This window comes from Triturus cristatus, chromosome 7 (assembly GCF_964204655.1).
Source record: "Triturus cristatus chromosome 7, aTriCri1.1, whole genome shotgun sequence".
NCBI lineage: Eukaryota > Metazoa > Chordata > Amphibia > Caudata > Salamandridae > Triturus > Triturus cristatus.
In genome coordinates this window covers 1443424546-1443446284 of record NC_140590.1, presented here as the reverse complement: position 1 = coordinate 1443446284, position 21739 = coordinate 1443424546, and the positions used below count along the sequence as shown (strand labels likewise).

Here is a 21739-nt window from a genome sequence, read left to right as displayed (position 1 = left end):
TCCACAAAGTAGACACCAGGGGCAGGTTGGAGCAGCCACCATGGAATGGGCAAGCGCTCCAGCCCAAAAATATTTCAGATTTTCTTCCCCTGTGGTGGGCAGAAAGCACACTAGATGCCCTGGGTTCTTTGTTTCTTTAAAAGAATGGGGTGGAAGTAACCTACCCAGGCATCAGGCCAGACCCCGACAATATAGGGTTCAACAGTCTTTATTACCCCCCACCCCTCAAAGCCCCATGGGGCAGACTGGGGATAATATCTCCAATCTGCATAAGGGTGTGTGGAGGCACATATCTTTTTTTAAAGAGTGAAGGCATGTTCTGACATCTAGCTGCACCTCCCACCCCTAAGAGCCAACAGTTTTCCTGTCTCCCTGGTGCCAAGAGCATTCACATCCCCTTGGCAAACGAGAAGATTTGTTGATTTTTGTGAATAGTTTTGAAATATGGGCAGAAAGAGAGGGAGTAAACCCCAATTTCCTCTCACATGCCATGGTGAATATCTGCACTATTTGGGTTCTGGGTCAGCAGCCACCAAGGAAGTCCACCAACTCTGGGAATTTCTGAAACCTAGAGATTCAGGAAAATGCAGGGTGGTGGGTGTGGTTTGCGTTGATCCCAGCACATATATTATCCGGAATGCCCTGTAAACATCAACTTACATGAGTAAAAAAATTTCTATTTTCCCATATGTATGTGACAGAATCCTGGGCACTTATATCCACTGACAAAAAGTCACCTTCCTTCACTTCCCTAATCTTCCTGATTGAATCGCCGCCTTCCATGTGTGGGTTGATCTAAACACATCTTTGGAGCAGCCACTGCTTAATTTGTGAAAACACGAGTGCAAGGGCCCAGGTCAGGAGGCCACTGTGGCTTGCACCACTCTTTGCCATGGCCAGCACTACCAATGACTACAAGCCATTACACTGCTACAAGTGTTACAATTCAAACTGTTTGAAGCCTCCAAAACTATAAGAATGGCTTGGGCGGCAGGTATTGCTTGTTTTTAATCCATATTGTACTAATAAACAAGTGTTGTTCTGGTCATCTTTGAAGTATACAAACAGCGCCGCCATGTGGCACCTTTCACAAGTGTGGATGCCGAGCACCAGAAACCACAGGCTCAAATTAAGCACTGGAGTGGAGCCTCTGTGTGGGATGGATATCTTGGTGAGTGGTAATGGCTTTTGAAGTCGACGGGTAATGATGGAGGTGCATTACTGCTTTGTATAATCTGCAATCATTGTTTGCATTGTCCACTGGGTTATGTTTGGTATCCATATGAGGTACATTCCTGGGGCTGGACTGGTGAAGCTGTTGTTGTACTTTTGCCAGTAAGATAAGGGATAATGTGGCCCCTTTAAACAGGAGGAATCAAGTTATGTCTTTATATTTTCTATTGCAGTTCATAGACAACTGTCTCTTTTAGATCAACAATTTCAGATTGTCTTTTATCCGTGGTCATGCTTATTGGTTGGTTTATAATAGTGAATAAAACATTCCACTTGGCCATCGACCTGCCTCTGATTCCTGTCTTTGAAGCCCTGTCTGCAGAGGACTCCTAGACGTAAAACCATTTGCAGATGCAAGAGAATACGGAAAGGAGAATAAAAGCCATTGAAATGTACTTTTCAGCTCATTGTCTAAGACCCTGCATGATTTCCTGATATCCTATTCCATGTTGAAATGGAACGCTGCTCTTCCATGCAGGAGATGCCGAGACTAAATAACATGACAGGTAAGCATGATTTGAGAAATTATTTTGTGTGTACAGAGGATAAGTCCTCAACATTACTTTCTTATTTTGCAACAATAAAGGGGTATACAGCTGAATCTGTGTATTTTTTCTGGGAGAGATTATACGGACACATTATTGGAAATAGCCAAGGACCAGTCATCATCACATTTCCTTTATTTTGGTTAAATAAAACCATAAAAGGTAAAGTATAAACATTACAATAGAAATGTTACAAAGTGAGCAAATTTATTGTGCAAAACTATTTCTAAGTAAAACTATGTTGTGGGGGAAATTTCGGGTCCAACAATACAAATCTCATCATAATTTTGTTAAGATCCATAATATCATAATACAAAATGATAAAAGAATTTCAGATAAAACATCCCAAAGCTAAAATGATTTACAAAGAGGACAAGTGAACTCCATGAAAGTGCTATTTTAAAAAGTATTCAACCTAAGTGCCAAATTGCCGACAGGTATCTAGCAAATTAATAAACCACACATTCTCTGGTGTTGGTTTTACATTTTCTGAGAGCTGTATGCTGGTCCCTAAACCCAAGACATTTACAAAGGGGAATATTCCAAAGTTTACGCTGTTTAGCATAAGCCTTACAAAACAATTGCAGGTGTTCAAAATTCTCTGGAACATGACCACCCATCGTACACAGATTTGATATGTCTCCCTTTTTCATCCAGGAATCGGTAAAAGTAGCCTACAGTAATATGCCCAATCTTAATTGAACATAAAGTGCATGTGCAGCAGGGTTGAGAACCATATTCAGGTATTGCTCATACTCAGGTATCAGGAAGGACCTACCAGGGTAACAGGAGAAACAGCAGAAAGTTTTACACCTAATACATAATTCCAGTAGGACGTTTTAAGCTTCTCCCGAGCACCTTTGTAGTCAGTAACTTTCCAGACCTAACTTGAATAACCAATTTTTAATATGGGCAAGGCCGGGGACCTGCACAGCATGGTGATCTTCTAGTATGATTCTAATACAATCCCTATAGGGACCTAGATCTCATTGGTCCAGAGTCTTAGCCAATATTGGATAGGTCTCAACATAGCAATGTCAGAAATCAATTTTAGGTTTAGGTCAAATGTAATTGGCAGAATTGGCGCACTGGTGGGGAGTGTGAAGAGGGTCTTAATGAAGGCATTTTCAGCTTTTTCAAGAGTGTTAAGATTACAGTGCCCCCATAAACTGCCCTATCCATAGCCCCACCAGAGGCTTGGATCCTTTAACCCCTTCGCCGTGGGGGTAATTCCCCCGCGGCGCGGGGTGGCGGCGAGCTATGCTCGTGACGAGCCCTGCTCGTCATGAGGCACAGTGGAGCTGTGCTCATGACGAGCTGAGCTCATCACGACCCCGCCCACTGATTGATTCTCCCGCACAGGCAGGGAATCAATCGCTCGTGGACGGGCCGCGACCGTTATGACTAGCCCAGCTCGTCATGAACACGGAAGCGGATATATCTCCAAAGGAGGGGAGATAGCGAAAGTGGGTGATCTATTGGCAAATCTTAAGATAGACTCAGTTCTTTGCTTTAGAGTCAAGATTACAGTGCCCCCATAAACTGCCCTATCCATAGCCCCACCAGAGGCTTGAATCCTTTAACCCCTTCGCCGTGGGGGTAATTCCCCCGCGGCGCGGGGGGCGGCGGAGCTATACTCGTGACGAGCCCTGCTCGTCATGAGGCACAGTGGAGCTGTGCTCATGACGAGCTGAGCTCGTCACGACCCCACCCACTGATTGATTCTCCCGCACAGGCGGGGAATCAATCGCTCGTGGGCGGGCCGCGACCGTTATGACGAGCCCAGCTCGTCATGAACACGGAAGCGGATATATCTCCAAAGGAGGGGAGATAGCGAAAGTGGGTGATCTATTGGCAAATCTTAAGATAGACTCAGTTCTTTGCTTTAGAGTCATGACACTTTTCTGTACCTGTGCTACCCTTCTACGGGATTCCTCCAGTGTTGTACCCAAATAGTCAAATTCTTGTGCTCTATCCAGTGTCTCCCCCTTAAGAATACCTTATTCTTGGGTGTTTTCCTCCTGTTAGCAAAGACCATTCACTTGGTTTTGCTTTTGTTAATTTCCAAGCCGTGGTCTAAACAAAAAGTATAAAATTAGTCCAAGAGAATAGATAGACCACAAGTGGTCTATGATAGTAACAAAGTGTCATCTGTGAAAAGGAGACACATTATCTTATAATCCTTCACCTTCAGGGAGTCATTTACAGAGTTTAAGAGATAGGGGATGCAGCGATTTATGTACAAGAGAAAAAGTGTGGAGGCCAAAATACAACATTGTCTAACACCTCTCCTGATTGGGATGTCTTCTGTCAGTTGCCATGCAGGGCCCCACCTAACCCTCGCAAAATTTCCTGTGTATAAAGCCTGCATCAGGGACAGAGATCCACGCGGGATCCTGATCTTTTGCAGAGCCACCCAAGGGTTTGCCCTAGGGACAAAATCGAACGCAGCTTGCCGATGCACAAAGGCAACATACAGCAACCCCCATCAATGTTTACTACCTTCCACTTAATGGACAGATATCGTACAATCTGGTCTATGATGCTAATGTTGGACCTAAATCCCGCCTGTAAGTGAGATAACACTTTGTCTTGGGCAATCCAGTCCCATAGCCTAGATAAGATTTGCACGCTGAAGACTTTTTGGATATTGTCAATGAGACTTATTGGTCTATTATTTCCTGGTGTGGATGTATCACCCTTTTTAAAAATAGGGATTATTTCTGCTCTGTTCAAAGACCTTGGGATCGGTGCTCCAGTCATCAATGCATTTGACAAGGAATTTATGTAGGGTCCTCAGACCTGAGGTACAATCTGGAATAAATCTGCTGGGATTCTAGCCAAACCGGGGGCTTTGCCTGATTTCTGGGCCTGGACTGCATCTATAGTATCATTTAGAGTGAGTAACTTGACCTCCTCTCCAGGAGAATCTATAGGAAGGGATGGCAAGGTCTCTTATATCCCTACTCCCAGTCTTGCATCCGCATAGAGTGTTGAGAAGTGGTTTGCCAAGCTTCTAAGGGAGATGGCATTCTGAGCGGGATAAGTCTCTATGGTGGTCATGTGTAAGTAACTGACAGAAGCGCCTATTGTCTCTAAGCCTTACCGCCTCTAAGAAAGCATCCCATATGCTGGCCTCCCACTGGGCTTTGCTGGTATTAATAGCCCTGGTATATCCCCTTCTAGACTCAATAATGTGTGCTCTTTGGTTACTCTCTAGGGCATCTGCAAGGGCCTTCTTAGCGATTTTGCATGCTTCGTTGAACCACTCATTTACTCATGGTCTCCGTAAACTCCTTCAACCTTTGCAGTGCTTTGCAAACAGATTACAAATCTTTTAAAATAAATTATCATGCATTATCGTTATCTGAGTAGGGGTTAAAACATGGCACTCAAGAGTTTGCCATTCTTCTAATACAAACTTATAGATTTCGATCAAGGACTAGTAATATTTAAAGCAAATTTGCCTGATCTACATAAGAATTATCATGATAATACTTATCGGGCTGCTCAGGCTGATCGTGGGAATGGTTTATGGTATAACTGGGAGGGAAGGGAGAATGGATGGGGGATAACTTTGTCAGTAAATGGCAAAGGCCAATTTCTTTTTAAAGGAAACATGTCTGCTTTTTTTCCATTTCGAAAAGCTTAAATCAGTGGGGGCATTGGCCCCTTGGACCACTGACTACTCACTCCCCCCAAAGCTGCCACCCTGATTTCCAAAGGTGACAGGGCCAAATTCGACTCCTTACCCTTTGTGCTTCGGTTACCACCCTGACTTGGGAGTGGGGAACTGATTGGTAACTGATATGGTTTGTGACTGGAGCTGCAGTTGCAGACCAGTGATACATACCTTACCGACTCGCAATTTGGAAGGGTGCTCAAAAATGCCTCTTCGCAATTGTGATATGATAATGGTCAGTAACCCCATTTTGCAATTCGAAAAAACGTTTCTGAATCACAAAACGTGGTTAATACATTGAAAAAGGGATTTTACAGTTCCACCCCCCTGTGATTTTGCGAAAATGCAAGGTTTGTGACAACTAGATACTTTAGCCCCAAGTTTGCTATCTTATGAATGGTAAATATTTTCTCACTGAGCTGGAGGTCAGTGACCCTCTCCTGGAAGCCCTGTAGAAGCAAAGGTCTTGGAGGCTGCCTGGCCCATATAAGGGCTTTCTACTTTCATTCCTGTGAAAGCACGTTCATTCCTGTGAAAGCTTGGTCAGCGAAACCCATTGCTGTCTTGAGCTGCTCACATTTCCTGTTCTTGCCTTCATCATGCAGAAACAAAGTGATGTTCTTGAATCACAGGCCAGGAAGTCTGTGAAATTGTGTTGTTTTTCACAAATCACTATGTGAAATTCTATCTAATAAGGCTAGAGCATAGATATACTTGAAGTGTTTTTGGAAATGTTGGTAGTCTTCCTTTCTGACGCATATAGCAGAATTAATTTGTTTGTTTTCGGGGAGAACAGGAAGCTTTGGCTTGGATCTTAGCCACTTACTAAACATCTTAAGCAAGGTAGCCCAGAAATAGACTATCAATAAAGACAGCCAATTTCATTTGTTGACATTATTAAGTGGTTCCGTACTAAGGTTTTGCATTGGTGTTTGCATGGCACCCAAGGATGCAAAGCTGTGATCTAAATTATTTATGGATATGCACAGCCACCACTGAAAAAGAGTTATCATTCTTCCAGAAGAATATAGTTAAGTCAAGGATGTCCAGAAGAATGGTCTTTCAAACTTCATTTTGGGTAGTATTAGCATAGGTCCCTTACTTTTGACTGGCCTTTTCAAGTTTTTTATATCAAGCTCTACAAACAGTTTGTATATTAACTCATGCAGGAATATGAGGAGAGGTCATGTTTCTCTCCCTCTGAGAAAGACCCTTCCTTGTCGACAGATGATTGCTAATTCTAATGAACCGAGCAGCAGGTTGGGAGTGAAGGTGATGCAACTGGATCATGGCCCTAGCTCATTAATGTGGAATCCTTGAAGATCTTAAATCTCTCTAAAATCGGAACTTTACCATGAAGGTCTCTATTGAACAACAAACTCCTCATTGGAGTTCGATCTGAGCATGTTTCCTTACGCCATATTCAATTCCAGGCCACTGTCAACTTAGTAAGAGAATGTGTAGGACTAAGGGTGAATAGCAGGAACTAGTTTGGGACGGATTGCTCAACAACCCGTGAAAAGAGACAGCTGAAAATGTGTTGCAAGTACCAGGAAACATGGCTAGAGATTACTGGGGTCAGATTCAAGCAGGGTCTATGCCAAACCTATGCCAAAGTGGCTGGAACAAGCTGCAAACGACACTGAACTATGAAGGGCAACTCCATTATGAAAAGATAAGACAATAAATCCAGTGTATGTAGTAAATTGTTTCAAAAGATATTGAACTGCAAGGACTTGATTGGTAAAATATGACAATGTTGTAGATTATGGTTAGTTTTGCAGATACAAATGAAATTAGGAGCTAGGCATAGGGGTCAGGTAATCAAGATAGGACCACATATGTATCCTTGACATCAATACTACTTTAGTTATGGTGTAGATTTTGGTATTGTTCACTAGATGGTGGTGCTCCAACGTTCTGAAGTCTAAAAGAGAGGTTCAGTCAAAATAGAAAGAAACAGACTGTAATCACCAGATATATGTTTCCCTTCCTTACCTCGTGCCCTGCGTGGTACACACACAGTCACTGGATAGACTCCCTCAGTCTGCACTGTTGTCAGAGAAGGAAATCCACTCTTTCTTCACTCTAAACTGTCGGACACTGAAAGGGGCTTATTCAAAACACTCTAGGCAGACAGGGCAGGGGGATCTTTCTATTGCTGGATGAAGAAGAGGTTTCTCTGTCTAAATGGCCAGGGGAATAGCTTGGCCAGTAAGATTGAGGGGGGGGGGGGGGGGTGAGCATCAGATTTACCGACCATCATGCTGGCATATTATTGTTAAAATACATTATATGACAACAAGCAGGGTGCATGAGAGGGGAATAAGAAGCAGTGGCAAGAGAGACAAATACGGATTAATAGGAGTACTAAATAAGATAAATACAACATTTTGTAAAATAAACATTTTAGGGCTTTCAAAACGGTGATGAGAGAGGGAGAGTGTGTGTTCATCAGTGTGTGTATGCAAAAATCACAGGTGAAATTCGACAGACACCTCACCATGCCTTACTGAAAGCACTTGTACCCAACAATTCATCTGAAAATACATTTAATAGAGGGGATTTAACACCCCAAACGCCCCTGTAAAGCTATGCTCCTGGAAATGGCGCTCACACTGAAATTCTCATGGCGGGAGTCCCTTCTGAGAACCGTCTGCTGTTCATCAAACCAAAGGAACAACCACTTCACTAACAATCCATCACATGAAGAACTTAGGAGTGTGGTACAACAATAGCCTTTCTATTTACCACCAAATGAATAGAATGAATAGGGTTAAAACACGAATGATTAGATCACGCTATTGATCAAAAAAGGTGCTTTACACTGAACTATGGAACCCTATCATCAGAATTACAGAACTGTTCTGAATGACTTTGTTGACAAAATCTGAAAACAGATCTTTTCAAGAGGCATTCCCATCCCCTAATGTAGCTTCAGTGTCTACCCTTTTCCTCCTTCATGAGTGGCAGGGCCTTGAAAAACACAATGCATCCTTCAACCCAAGTGTGACTTTGAGTAATCATCAAGCGAACGATACACGCTATTAATCAAGCGAACGATACACGCTACCAACCAACGACATGGATGGTAGGGCTTCTGCGGAGACGTAAATCCCGAACTGCAAGGCTCATCGAGCTCAGGTCTGAGCTTAACAAATCATTTCTATACATGTATCAATGTCCACAGTCCTACCGAGATCCCTCAACCTCTGGAGTGCTATTTAGTGGCCTGAGAAGGCATGTAGTAAATCTGTCATAAGCATTTTGTGCCTGACAGCATAGCTAGAACTAAACATACATACCCCAGAAAGATTTGATTGAGAGTTAGAACATAGTACAACCCAATGGGTGACAGAATTGTTCCTCTGACTAGTGAGTGGAATGGAAGCGTTAAAGTCGATTTAAAAAGAAAAATTGATTTGAATTAAATATTTATAACAGAGTGAAAGCTGAGTGCACCGTTAGTTAATCTGCTCGAAGGCGAGAAGATACAGAGCTGGAACACAACGAGAGGGAGTGGTGTATGCTGAGGGAGATGAATTTTAGAAAGTCACTTTGTTGGAGAGCAAGGATCATGGTGACGCTGTGGAAGCGACAACTAAGGCAAAGACCTGGTCTTGCTGGCAGACACCATTTGTTTGTAGTTCTGGTTCCAATAAATTGTTAAAAAAAAGACTTGGAAGAAGCAAGGTGACCGTACAGTAACCAATCCCTCAGTGTAAATACACAGGCCTAGGAGCCGGCTCTCCCTGAGGTTCTTCATAACCCCTCGGGTCATAAAGAGACTGGGAACAGTAGAGTAGCCACCACGATCACTGTAGTTAAGTCTGTGTCACACTCTCCCAGATCTTGTTTCAGAGGTCGTTTGTGTTTATATAGAAGTAGAGAGAGTGATCCTGCTGAGCCCCACGCATTGAGTGCACACCGGTAAATGCAGGTAAAGGAGAGTTTCTGAGAAGTGATGAAGGTGAACATCCAAGGGGTGATCTTGGAATGGAGATATGGGGTGTAAAGTCTTGGACGACTTCGATTCCCATTGGCATTCTGTTTTAGTAGCTACCCTGTCTGCCATCTGGGTTGCTATCGGACAACAAGGTTCATCCAAGGAAGACCAGGGTAGTTTCAAGTATGGTTATCCAAAATTAGGTTTTAGTACATAAGGAGAAGTATGTGACACATAGCTACCCTGCAATACTGATGCTGCATGGCATGATTACCAAGGTATATTGAAGCTTTCTAATGGAGGATGTCTTATGAATGATATTCTAAATATGAGAAAATGATGATTTATATTTTCTATAAGAAACCCATGTTATTCATGAAGAACTATATAACCATCTGGATTATCTTCTTATTGGATGGAGGATGTTCTGACGCACCCTAAAGTATCCGTACACTATCTCCCAATACCACCAACAGCATCTCCACTGCTGCGCTTGTTTGTACCTGGCCACCCTGTTCTTCCCATGTACGGACCTCTCTCCCTGCTGCAACCCGCGTCTTTCCCCACTCCAACTATCCTGCCAGTCTGGCTAACTCCGTCCCTCCTCTGCTATCCTCACTATGGATTTCACTCTCAACCCAACTATATTCTCACTATCCCACCTTGGTTAAATTTCTCCCATCAGATCTCCTCTTCAATATAGAACCCTGTACTGTGTAGCACACAGTTGTTTTGTAGCTATGCTTGCTGCAAAGGAGTCAACATAAATTGACACAAGCCTCTATGACATTCTATGCTACTGGAAGAATGGTGTCACAATTCTACTTTTCCATAGGACTTTCACATCATAAGCTCCAGATGTAAAAGAATCCAAGTTTCTGAAATGCCAAGCGAGTAAAATGAGACAGAAAGACGGCGGGAGAAACCAGCATACAAGCTTCAGGTCATACCAAAATATTTATATAACAAATTCCACAATTAGACACAAGAGAAACCCTAAAGGGAGAGAGTCTGCAACGGGAATTTTACACTTTCCCCTCAGCATGCCTCACTCACCTGTAAATACTGATAAGCCATATCCTGGTGGCATGACTTGGACTTGAGTAAAGCCTTGTCAATGGTGGCAGAGGCCTTCTGACACACCTCCCGTGCGTGGCTGAGCGTTAGCGTGGACCAGGATCCTCTCTTGATATAGGACGATGAATCTGTGGAGTTGATAGGTATGTTGGTGACCGGGGCTACTTTGAGGTCATTATTGCTCTTGGAGGACTTCAGCATACTTTCGCTGATAGTGTTATAGTTGTGCATAAAATACCTGGGCTGGCTGTGGTCTGGTTGTCTCCCGAGTGTCATAAGACCCATAGGGTTGCGGTAATTACACGTATCACTGTCCAGATTGTCATCAGAACTCCACCAGCCTGAAATGTTTGTCCTGGCCCTACGTTTTGTCTCTGTTTTGGCCCTGTCTTTGCTCTTACTCCGCCTGGTGGTGCCCTTTGGGTCGTCCATACCCTTCTTTCCATTGACGGAAGCTTTTGCACTGCCCTCTAGTGATTGGGACTTTGCAAAAAGTTTCTGGACAGAGGTGACCAGGTGCTTTATACGTCCAGGGCTCTCACTCCTGTGCTTGGCCTCTCCCCGTTGAAACTGAAGGGTGCTGAAACCATCCCGGTGGATCGGTAACTGCTTCTCAAATTGATCCAGCAGATTAGCAGGAAGTCGGTTTATCTTAGCAGGAGGCGTCAATGTCGGGAAGGGGTTTTCAGGAGGTACCTCGAAGTGGGAGTTGTAATGGATGCGAGGAAAGGTACTGCTGTTGGAGATCTGGTTGTTAAGAGGGAGGATACAATCGCCAAGCATGGAGTTGGCCGTGGAGAAACGGGAGTCCATCGTGTAGGAGTCGCTGGGGTTCAAGAGGAAAGGGCTTCTGTCCTGTGGCGCATACAAGGAGTCCTGCGCTGAGTCCAGGTTCTCTGAGAGGTGGCGGGCCCGGTTGTCTCCGAGGCCTTTCATTGTGCTGGAATTCCCTAGAGCATTGCTTCACTGTGTGTTGTGGAGGGGTCTGTTTTCATAAGATGGGCTGTAACGAAAGAGAGAAACACAGATCATTGTCAAGACATATAGAAGGGATATTCTGCAACGACTAGAGCATTAGGCAATGTTAGACAATTTTGATTGCATGACATTATATTGAGGTCGAAGATATCGATCTACAACAATATCTCATCCACTTTATCAATCTAACCATTACATTGCTGGGCACGTAAATATATATTATTCCTATCTCCACATTTATTTACCTAGACTTACCGTGCGATGAAGGCGTTAGTTCAATGTTGTGAATGCAATAAAAATTACATGCAATATCTTGCATCCGACATAGTCAGGGGCATATTAACAAGGGCCGGCGAAAAATATCACAAAGCGCGCTTAGCGCTTGCATATTTATCGCCGGCTAGCTCTGGAATTTATCGCCCGGTTAGCGCGTTATCAACAAGGCACATCGCCGAGGCGATAAAAATTCCAGAGATAGTGTGGATATCGCTGTTTTCCATGGTGAAAAACGGCGATATCCTAGATGATAGGGCCTGTGGTCTTAGCCACAGAATCCCCCCCCCATGTTAAGTATGCCTCAGTCAGGAATTTAACAGACGTTAAATTCCTGCGTTAAGGCATACTTAACGCGATATAAATAATCGCTACCCTTCCTTGTTAATATCACGAAGCTGCCTTCGCGATATTTTCCCTGGTTGGTTTCACAGCCACGCCTACTTTGCATCTCATTAGCGATGCAAAGTTAGGCGTGCTGGAAACGGGCGCTAAGTCAGCAAAACACGCAATAGCGTGTCTTTGCTGATAAGGCGATAAAATTATAACCGCTTTTTGGCCGAAAACGGCTGCAAAAGCAGCGATAATTTTATAGCGCCGCCTTGTTAATATGCCCCTCAGTTTCTACCACAATTTCACTCAAGGACAAAGTGATTCCTAATGGCATGGCAAGAACTGAGGAAGGATTCCATCAGGAGGGGAACATTTTGGTAGTGACAAGTCAAATGCGTCCAATATTGCTTCAATCGCCAAGCAAATGTTTCCAGAGAATAACATTCAGCATTCCAATTCAGTACATACGTGCCTAAAATATTCTAAATACACCTTGAATTGCATCACAAAGGCACTGGACGATCTGTTATTATCCTTTCACCTGGAATTCTCAGTAGCCAACTTTAATTCAACATTTCATTAACTAAAGGATATTTGCAAATCAGACTACAAAATTGACATCTGACTAGCCCCGCTGTGTAATTATTGATTTTGATATCTAGGAGCTCAAATGTCTAACAGGTTCATCGAGTGGCCTTGTGAATTTCTCCTTCTCAGTATCAGTTATCCTGATTCAGTGGTCTTTGTATTTGCATTTGGGAATTTTAGAAATCTCAATTCCTGAAATTTAGAAATAGGTGGTAGTAATGGGATTCCTACAATACGCAACACAATTGAGAAATATTGAAATGTCGATTGTCCAGTTGATATTGTTTTATTTTGGGTTTGGAGAAAATGCTATTGATATTTTTGATAATATTGATTTTATAAGTGAATCGAAAAATAAGAGCCAAGCTCAGGAGGCTTTTGTTGTAGTGTTTTGAACTACAAAGTAAAGTCCTAAATCTTTTTCCTGAGAATTCAACTGGCAACAATAGAAAAAAACAGGCATTATACTGACGAGTATTGAACAGTGTGGAGGTCAAAGAAAGTAATGTTTCTGTACATTTAGAACTTGTGAATATATCAGTATATGTTGCATTCTAATCACATGCATAACTTATGATTTCCCTGTTTTGAGTAATATATATTGTTATTAGGGGTGGATGGGTAGCTCCGCTCCGCGGGCGGAGTTTGCTGATTTGTTGTGACTCCGTGCTCTGCATGGAATGCGGAGTTCAGCAAAAAACTCTGATTATGACTCGAGTTTGTCCCACGCCACCCACCCCTAGAAAAGTGCATGTTTAAAAAAACACTACTGTTCAGTCATATAACCCAGTGCACTAAAGTGAAAAAAAATCCATTCAGGGAAAAAACATTTTAAATAGAAAAGAATATTTTGGCTAGTGTTACTGTATGAATGAATTAATGAATGAATGAGGTAGCACTTGTAAAACGCCTGGTTACCCGAGGGCATCCCAGCGCTAAGGAGTACGTTAACCCAGATTCACAACAAATCAGGGAAAAAAGGGGTTTTTAACTGCTCCTGTTAGAGCCACACCAGACGCCTGGGTAGGGGTGGGCAGTGCCGGGCCTGGCTATGATCTCCCTATGAATTTTCAGTTTTACCCATCTCTGTGAGGCACTATACAAATGCTAAAATACAATACCATAAAGAGAAATAGGCCTATAGGGCTGACTCACCTCCAGGCGCTAGTGTGAATTGGTCCAAGCTCTTTAGATGCTTTGGATCGGGAGTTCGGGTGCCTTGGAGAGCAGTGCAGGCTCCACTCAATTGCAAGCTTACCACTCCTTTGTGTGGAAGGGAATAGCGCATACAGTTTGCCTGTTCATTCCCACTCAAGTTCAGTTGCCAGGACAAACAATATCGGGAAAAGCGGGAAGACGCCCTTGGGGGTCATGGGACCTGTAGTTTACAGACATGCTGTTGCTAATTATGTAGGGTCGCCCCCATCCCTCCTCCCCTCTCAGCCCGGAGCAGATACAGGCTCCGGGCTGAGAGCAGAGGCGACTATGCTCTGTGCCACGACTTCCAAGCAGATTCCCCGGAAAGGAGATTGGCTCCCTCCATCAGGGGCCTCTCCCTCTCTCTCCCTCCCTGTGGTATATCCTGCAGGGAGCAGCCAATCAATATCGTCCCAAGTTCCTGCTAGCCCCCTCCTCAGTCCTAAGCTCCCTGCCATCTGCCCCCACCTCTCAGATCTTTTTTAGGATCCCATTACTCTCTCTCATCTTCCCCTCCACCCCCAGAAGAGGCACAAAGGTATCACCAAGATGGCAGTGGCCATGGCCAATTTGATTTCCACTACCCCACGTGCATCAGCCGTAGCTTCAAAGTGTACCTTCTGGAAGGTAAAACAGGAATTTATTAATGTGTTGTCAATGTCCACAATAATTGTAATTATGCCCCTGGGGCTAAGACGGGTGTACACAGATGGCTAACGAGGCTATGGTTACTACATGGTGCAGGAAAATCATAACGGTACAACGTTGAGCCCAGTGCAGTGCTTCCATGCCAGAAGCAAAAATAAAAATAAATTACATTTCTTCCAAGATGGACTCCATTTGGATCCTTGTAAGTCTTTTTTCTGCTTCTATATATACACAACGCAGCTCCAGTGGTTGCACCCGTTTTACGATAAAAGTGTTTTCCAACCAGACTGATTTTGAAGAGGAAACTTAATTTATAATGCAGTGAACAACCTTTACAACGCAACTATTACAATGCACTACACTTACAACGAAATGTTTACAACTCAACATCCACTACAACGCATTCCATTACATCGCATGACACTACAACGCATGTTTAAAAACTACCTTTACAACGCATTCCATTACATCGCATACTACCTTTACAACGCATACCATTACAACGCATTCCAACACTTACCCTACTGTTGCACCCCCTGGAGTTAGAATAGTAATTTTTACCCCTATACTATCCAATACTTACCTTAAATGCAATTAAATATTATGCGTTGTAATGGTATGCGTTGTAAAGGTAGTATGCGATGTAATGGAATGCGTTGTAAAGGTAGTTTTAAAACATGCGTTGTAGTGTCATGCTATGTAATGGAATGCGTTGTAGTGGATGTTGCGTTGTAAAAAATGCGTTGTAAGTGCATGCGTTGTAAAAGTGTGCGTTGTAACGACATACATCCTAAGGCAGTATATTGCGCGCTTTATTTTGCAAATGGATAATATTCAAATAAGGGTGCTGTCACTGCCACAAAATATTTCGGGTCTCTCTCCCTCCTTCTGATACGTATTTTTAGGCATTTTTTTGCATGTCAAGCCTTTTTCTAGCCAAAGCCAGCTCTTTTCAAGGGCGCAGCGGAACTTCTCGGAATACCACAGAGTTTTTATGCAACTCCGCGGAATTTCACGTAGTGCAACTCTGAGAATTCTGCTCACCCTTAATATGTGTTATACCTGTTTTACTTTGTTTATTTTACAGCTACTTATATTGCATGCTATAATACGGTATATTTTTCTTTTCTATGTATCCTTAAAATTTAATGAAGTTTTAAACTGAAGGGAAATAGTGGTTTGATGTTCAGCAAACATTACATATGGGAAAATAGCACCAACATTTCACTGGTGTGCAACAGCAGAAATGAACCAACTAGTAATGACCTACAACCCACTTGACAACAATGAGCGGAGCAAATGTAATGGATCTCAAAAGCCCCTGGGGCCTTTATCAAGCACACACACTTTACAGGTATAACAACTAATAATGCCAGTTAATCATAAATCAGATACACAATACTGTTTTGTATCCTTGTTTTTCTCAAAGTGCGAAAATTCTTCTAGGCAAGTCCACCATGAGACATTGCCATGGGAAACAACCATTACAACACAGTCATTACAATGCACTACTTTTACAATGCAGTCATTACAACGCAGCTGCTTTTACATCGCATGCCATTACAACACATGCCATTACAACGCATGTCACTACAACGCATGCCAGAACAATGCATTATAAGGTAAGTAATGGGGATTTTCTAGTTTTAGGGTGGCTATGGGTTTTGGGGTACATGGGGATAGTATTTCTACCCCTACACTATCCAACACTTACCCTACTGTTGCACTCACTGGAGTGGGAATAGTTATTTTACCTCTACACTATCCAACACTTACCCTACAGTTGCACTCACTGGAGTGGGAATAGTAATTTTTACCCCCACACTATCCTACATTTACCCCACTGTTGCCTCAAAAGTATTATGCGGTGTAATGGTATGCGTTGTAATGGTTTGCGTTGTAATAGTGCTATCTAAAAATGCATTGTAATGGCATGCTTTGTAAAATTATGCATGGTAATGGTAGTTGCGATGTAAAAACCGCGTTGTAAATGGATGCGTTGTAATTGTTTGCATTGTAACATCATATATTTCATTATCATACTATGTGGAGGGTTGGATTGCCTTTTTCGTTTTGAGAGAGTTTAATTAATTGGCTTGTACATTACATTAGACAAGCTGACAGAAAACACAGAAAGACTAAATATAACTGAACAGATTGTCAATTAGACCAACATGTAAACATATGTGTTGCACCTCCACCCATCAATGAGTTAAGACGCAACAACAATTTGGTATTTTTCTTGTTTGTGAAAATAACTTGCTTTTGTTGAAAGTATGTGCTCTGAGTCACATCGATAAAGAATGAGAAGCTTTATAGAAAAAACAAACCTGTTCTTTTCTTAATGTGTCAGTACTTAAATGCCTGGGAGAAATAGCCAAAATTAAGTGTAAAAAGATTTGGTTGTATGAACTGGTTGAGGTTTCTTATACGTTGATTCACTGGTAGATGGTGTGTTATAAATACATTTAACAAGCCTAGGACTAGAACTAAGTGAGCATGAGTGTGGGTATCAATGAATGATGTCAATACATGTTTAAATTTGGATGTATGATGACTACTGGATTTAAAAATAATTTCTGCCACAATAATGAGAACAAAACTGTCCAGAGGAAGGCATAAACACTAAAACAATATGCAGAAACATGGTGACATTTTAACAATGCAGTTTCTTTTGCAGCTCACTTCTAAAAACTGAAGGCAAAATCTAAATCTAAAATATTAAGGGGCTTATTTACCCTTGTGCCACCGGAGCGTCACTTTTTCTCATATTAAAAGTGACGCACTGGCGGCGTGCGGGGCTTGTAAATAAGCCTAACAATAGTTTTTGTCTACATCTTTGGGTCACATATTATACATGAATTCAATGTATTACAGGAGTGTTCCATTCAAGACCCCTTTTCAATAAATAACCTTGTGTGCTGTACAGCAGTGATGTTTCTACATGGAATTTATGAAAAATGACACCTTGCTTAATTTTGATTCTGGTTAGGGCCCTTTATTGGTGAATTTAAGTGGCACTTCACATGCAAGACCAATACATTTGTGTAGAATAATAAATAACAGAAACATATCTTAACTTGTTTAAAGTATGCTCACCAGAAACTCTCTTATAATACAGGCAACGTAAATTAAATAGTATATTCAGATTAGCTTTTCAGACGTATGCCACTTTAATACATTATGACCCCCCAAGGATGCAGAGTATATATTGTTGTTTCCTTGTGTCTTTGTTGGTAATCAAAGTGTAGCAATGAGGTCCACGCTGGTAAGATGTAGATTACGATAATTTATTGAAGTGAGTTACATGTAGATAAGTTCTTGTGAAGCAGGTGGTTGAGTTTTGTAGAGCGGCCCCACCGGGAGCAGCCTGCCTCCTGCTCAGCCCATTCTCAACTGTCACTCTACCTCTCAGGCACCCAACACATCATGACTCCAACATTCCATGCAGCACACAGCACAACACAATGGCTGAGCAGGTGGTGCAAAATGGCATAACATTAACATGGACAGGATACTACACAAAGCCACCAGCTACTACTCTTCACTGGAATTGTTGTACTGGTACAAAACGTCCTGGGTTAATTGCAGTGACAGGTTTCTGGGTTGCATCCCTGGATTTGGAGACAACAAATGACAAATATAAGAATAAACATATATACTCAAAGGTAAGGTAGCTCAATAGGGTGAAACTGTTCAGTGCTTTCCTTTGACTCTGTTCCTCCAGCCGTTTCTTCCTGAGTACATTGTTCAACCCAGTGCTTAATATGAATTGGTGGTTGTCTCAAGGATGTCTTCCTCCCCAACTGTTGACCTGTTATTTGGACAAGTGCAGCTAATATTTCCTAACTGCACACGCACTGTTTTTTAATCTTGACACCAGGAGTTAACTAATAAAGTCTTTCTTTTTTCTCTTGGTAGCCACTTTTAGATCACATATCACTTTATGCACTGCGCCCATCACTCAGAATATACCACAATGCTTCACATCAGGTGGATTTTTAGAAGATCTGATGAGTGGTCAGTATTTATAAAAACATCCCTGAGCTCCTCCCTCACGGTGAGGGGGTTGTAGTCTTTGGTTGCACTAGGTGTTGCAACCAAGTGGAGATCCCAGATGATGAAGCATTCTACTTTGGTGGGTGATGGGATTCCACCCTTATAAAAGGACTCCCCCATGTATGAATAAGAGCCTTTTGCTTGTACTGTTTGTTCTCTAGCTTTTCTAAGCTTGCAAGACCCGCGGTTAACTGGTTGTTGTATTGCAGTTGTTCTGGGGAATTTATTTGCGCCGGTCTTTAAAAGTTTTCCTTAGACCCTCCACCCTCGGTTTTGTATATTTTACTACACAAAGCCACCAGCTACTCTTCACTGGAATTGTTGTACTGGTACAAAGCTTCCTGGGTTAATTGCACTGCCAGGCTTCTGGGTTGCATCCCCAGATTTGGAGACAACAAATGACAAATATAAGAATAAACATATGTACTCAAAAGTAAGGTAGCTCAATAGAGTGCAGGTGTTCAGTGCTTTCCTTTGACTCTGTTCCTTCAGTCGTTTCTTCCTGAGTGCATTGTTAAACCCAGTGCTTAATATGAATTGGTGGTTGTCTCAAGGATGTCTTCCTACCCAACTTTCCATCCAATTCCCTCACGTGATGATTACCTGAACACAGTCTTTGAGTTCTGTTTTGTATGAGAAGTTGTGTAGAATGTATTGGTGGAGTACTACTTCATCTCCTCAGCTGCAAAAACTGAATTCAGCCAGTCTACCAATCTTTCCATCCCAATTTAAGTCTTTCCTTAAAGATAAAGGATCCTGATTTCCAATAACTGTTCAATAGCTAACCAACCCACTAGTCAAATGTTCCTTTCTATGTACCCCATCTCAACATATCCTCGGTGTTTACACAGAATATTGGAACCAAAAATACTGTGGGACAAAATATTGTGTCAAGAATTATCATGAAGGTAAGGCTCTATAGGCAAGTAAAGTTTTAAAATATAAAACTCCACATATATGTACCTTGACAAAATATATATCTTCAATGTACGTAGATGTAGAGTTACGAATAGTAATTCTATACTTAACTATTTGCGCTAACCACTGGATATTTTGGTCCTCAATATTTATGGCGCGATAGTCTGTCCACACAATATTTTTGGTTCTGATATTCTGCCAGTAATTTCATATCCTAATCCTGCCCCACTGACTACCGATCTCCACTTCTAAATCCTATAGAACAGATTTCCACTCGGTGCATCCTTCTTGTTAAGATCACCTGTCTGGTGCTTTATTGCTCTGTCACCAAATTACCGCTGCACGGTTCCTAAAAATCCCATCTGGTCCTCTGTTGCTTTAAAAGTACAGACAGAATGACCTCAGTTCTTGTTGGTGTTATTTTATGTAGGTATTTATGCAATATTTAGCATACATGCTACATACCTGGTCCTCTGTATATGTGAAGTTTGAATATAGTCTTTCTTCTGGAGCTTTGATCTTGACTCAGTGAGCTACAGACCACTGTAATTGATAAGTAGGAAGTCGTTCAAGGCTTTCTGGAAAGAGATGAAGTTCAAGCCTGTATTTGTGCAAATTTATTTGCATTTATTTGCAGATCATCTCGAATGGGTATTGATTACTTCAAATGGTACATAGTAGCTGAAGTGTATGGAATTGAAGGTGTGATGATTGAGAAATTACAAGCGATTCTGGCAATTCCATCAAATAACATACATATTTGAATTCGGAGAGTGGCCATTCTATCCTCTGTGTGAGAGACCTCAATTTTGGGGTTGAGGAGATGGGAAAACTGAGTTGAAAGAGGTGATATTTGATGATTATTGTGAAGGTCCTCTGAGTGATGGCCGCTGTTAGGTGGGGAAATGGAAGGGTCGATAAAGTAAAATTATCCTGAATCTTACAGAGTGCTGGTGAGTCCATTTTGGGTTTGATAACTGAAAATGGCCCTCTGGCATAGAGTGAGGACAAAGGGGTGTGGCAGTCAATTAATCTGAATATTCAGTGTCTGTCTACCCAGAGATCCAATTTGCTTCATGCCTTTAGAAGAATGGTTGGTTTGTCTGGGGTGATTAAAGAGGGCATCACCTAGAGTTTTAAGACTATTTCAAGGTGTTGGAAGAAGTAGTTGTGAAGTCCAGTGGTGAGTTATTGCAGTAGTCAGCTTTCTGAGCACTAGTGGATTGCTCTGGTCCTTGACAATGAGAGGGGAGCAGGAGCTTCATTCGGGTTACGTTACAATGAGAGATGATTTTGCTGTGGAACCGCGAGATACAGTACTGGCCACTCATTTGTAGGTGACACGCAGAGTTTTGAACTTCATACGGTTCTCTCGTTTCTATGGTTACTGAGTTTCTGTTTTATTGGCATCATTGAGTCTTGCAGCTCTGTTTTGCAGTATCTGGAGTGGGTCCCACGAGAAGTCTGGTTGGCTGGAGAGCAAGGCTTAGGCATGGTGACGTTTGCGTTGATTAATGTACCAATCATTGCATAGTGCTGCCCAGGGATGGTCTTCTTCTTGGTTTTTCTAGTTTAAAAAAGGCTCCTTTACGGAGGCGAAAATCTGTGTACAACTACAACGACATACAGCAATTGCTGGTGGAACATAATTTTCCAAGCTATATACCTGTGCAGCATGAGTGCTTTGTGAAGGGAAGTATTAACAAGACAAAGTGCACTAGCAAATACAACATGGATGCTGAACTCTTTTCAAAGTACCCACCATTAGGGCCACCCACAGACTGACTGATCACTCATTTTCACTCCTTAATTGCATGAAAACACATACACACACAGGAAGGCACACATACAAAAATAGATTAGGTAGAAGGTCATAAGGCCTGAACTACTTCTCAAATCACAACTTAGTACACCGAAACCGGTGAGGAGAACTCTTATTTGAGACTTCTCAAAACCAGCAGACCTACTGACCACCCATAAATCACTGGCTCACTGATCATAAACACGTATTTGGTTGTGGGATAAAAGACCCTCATCCCCGTCCCTTGCCCACTCTACGAAGGACCATCCACTGAGAATGTCCATAACGAAGATCAAAAAATCACATTGGGTGGAAAGGATGTGATGTTATGGCCACAGCGGCCGACTTTGGAACTGGAGAACTAGTTTCAAGTCCCGGCATCTGTTCAACATCCTGTGATGGTCAATTAATCTCCCTGTGCCTACAAAAGACATGAGTTTCACCTTGAGTAATGTAATAGG

The 21739-nt window shown here is 42.3% G+C and overlaps 1 protein-coding gene across 1 annotated transcript in view; it reads right to left on the bottom strand.

Moving 5' to 3' along the window:
- Positions 1-21739, bottom strand: part of DLGAP4 (DLG associated protein 4) — a 1545411-nt gene that overhangs the window by 345375 nt on the left and 1178297 nt on the right. The window contains exon 5 of the mRNA XM_085619178.1: positions 10463-11486. Coding sequence (XP_085475304.1) covers positions 10463-11419 — 957 coding nt within the window. The 5' untranslated portion in view covers positions 11420-11486. The remainder of the gene's footprint in view (positions 1-10462; positions 11487-21739) is intronic.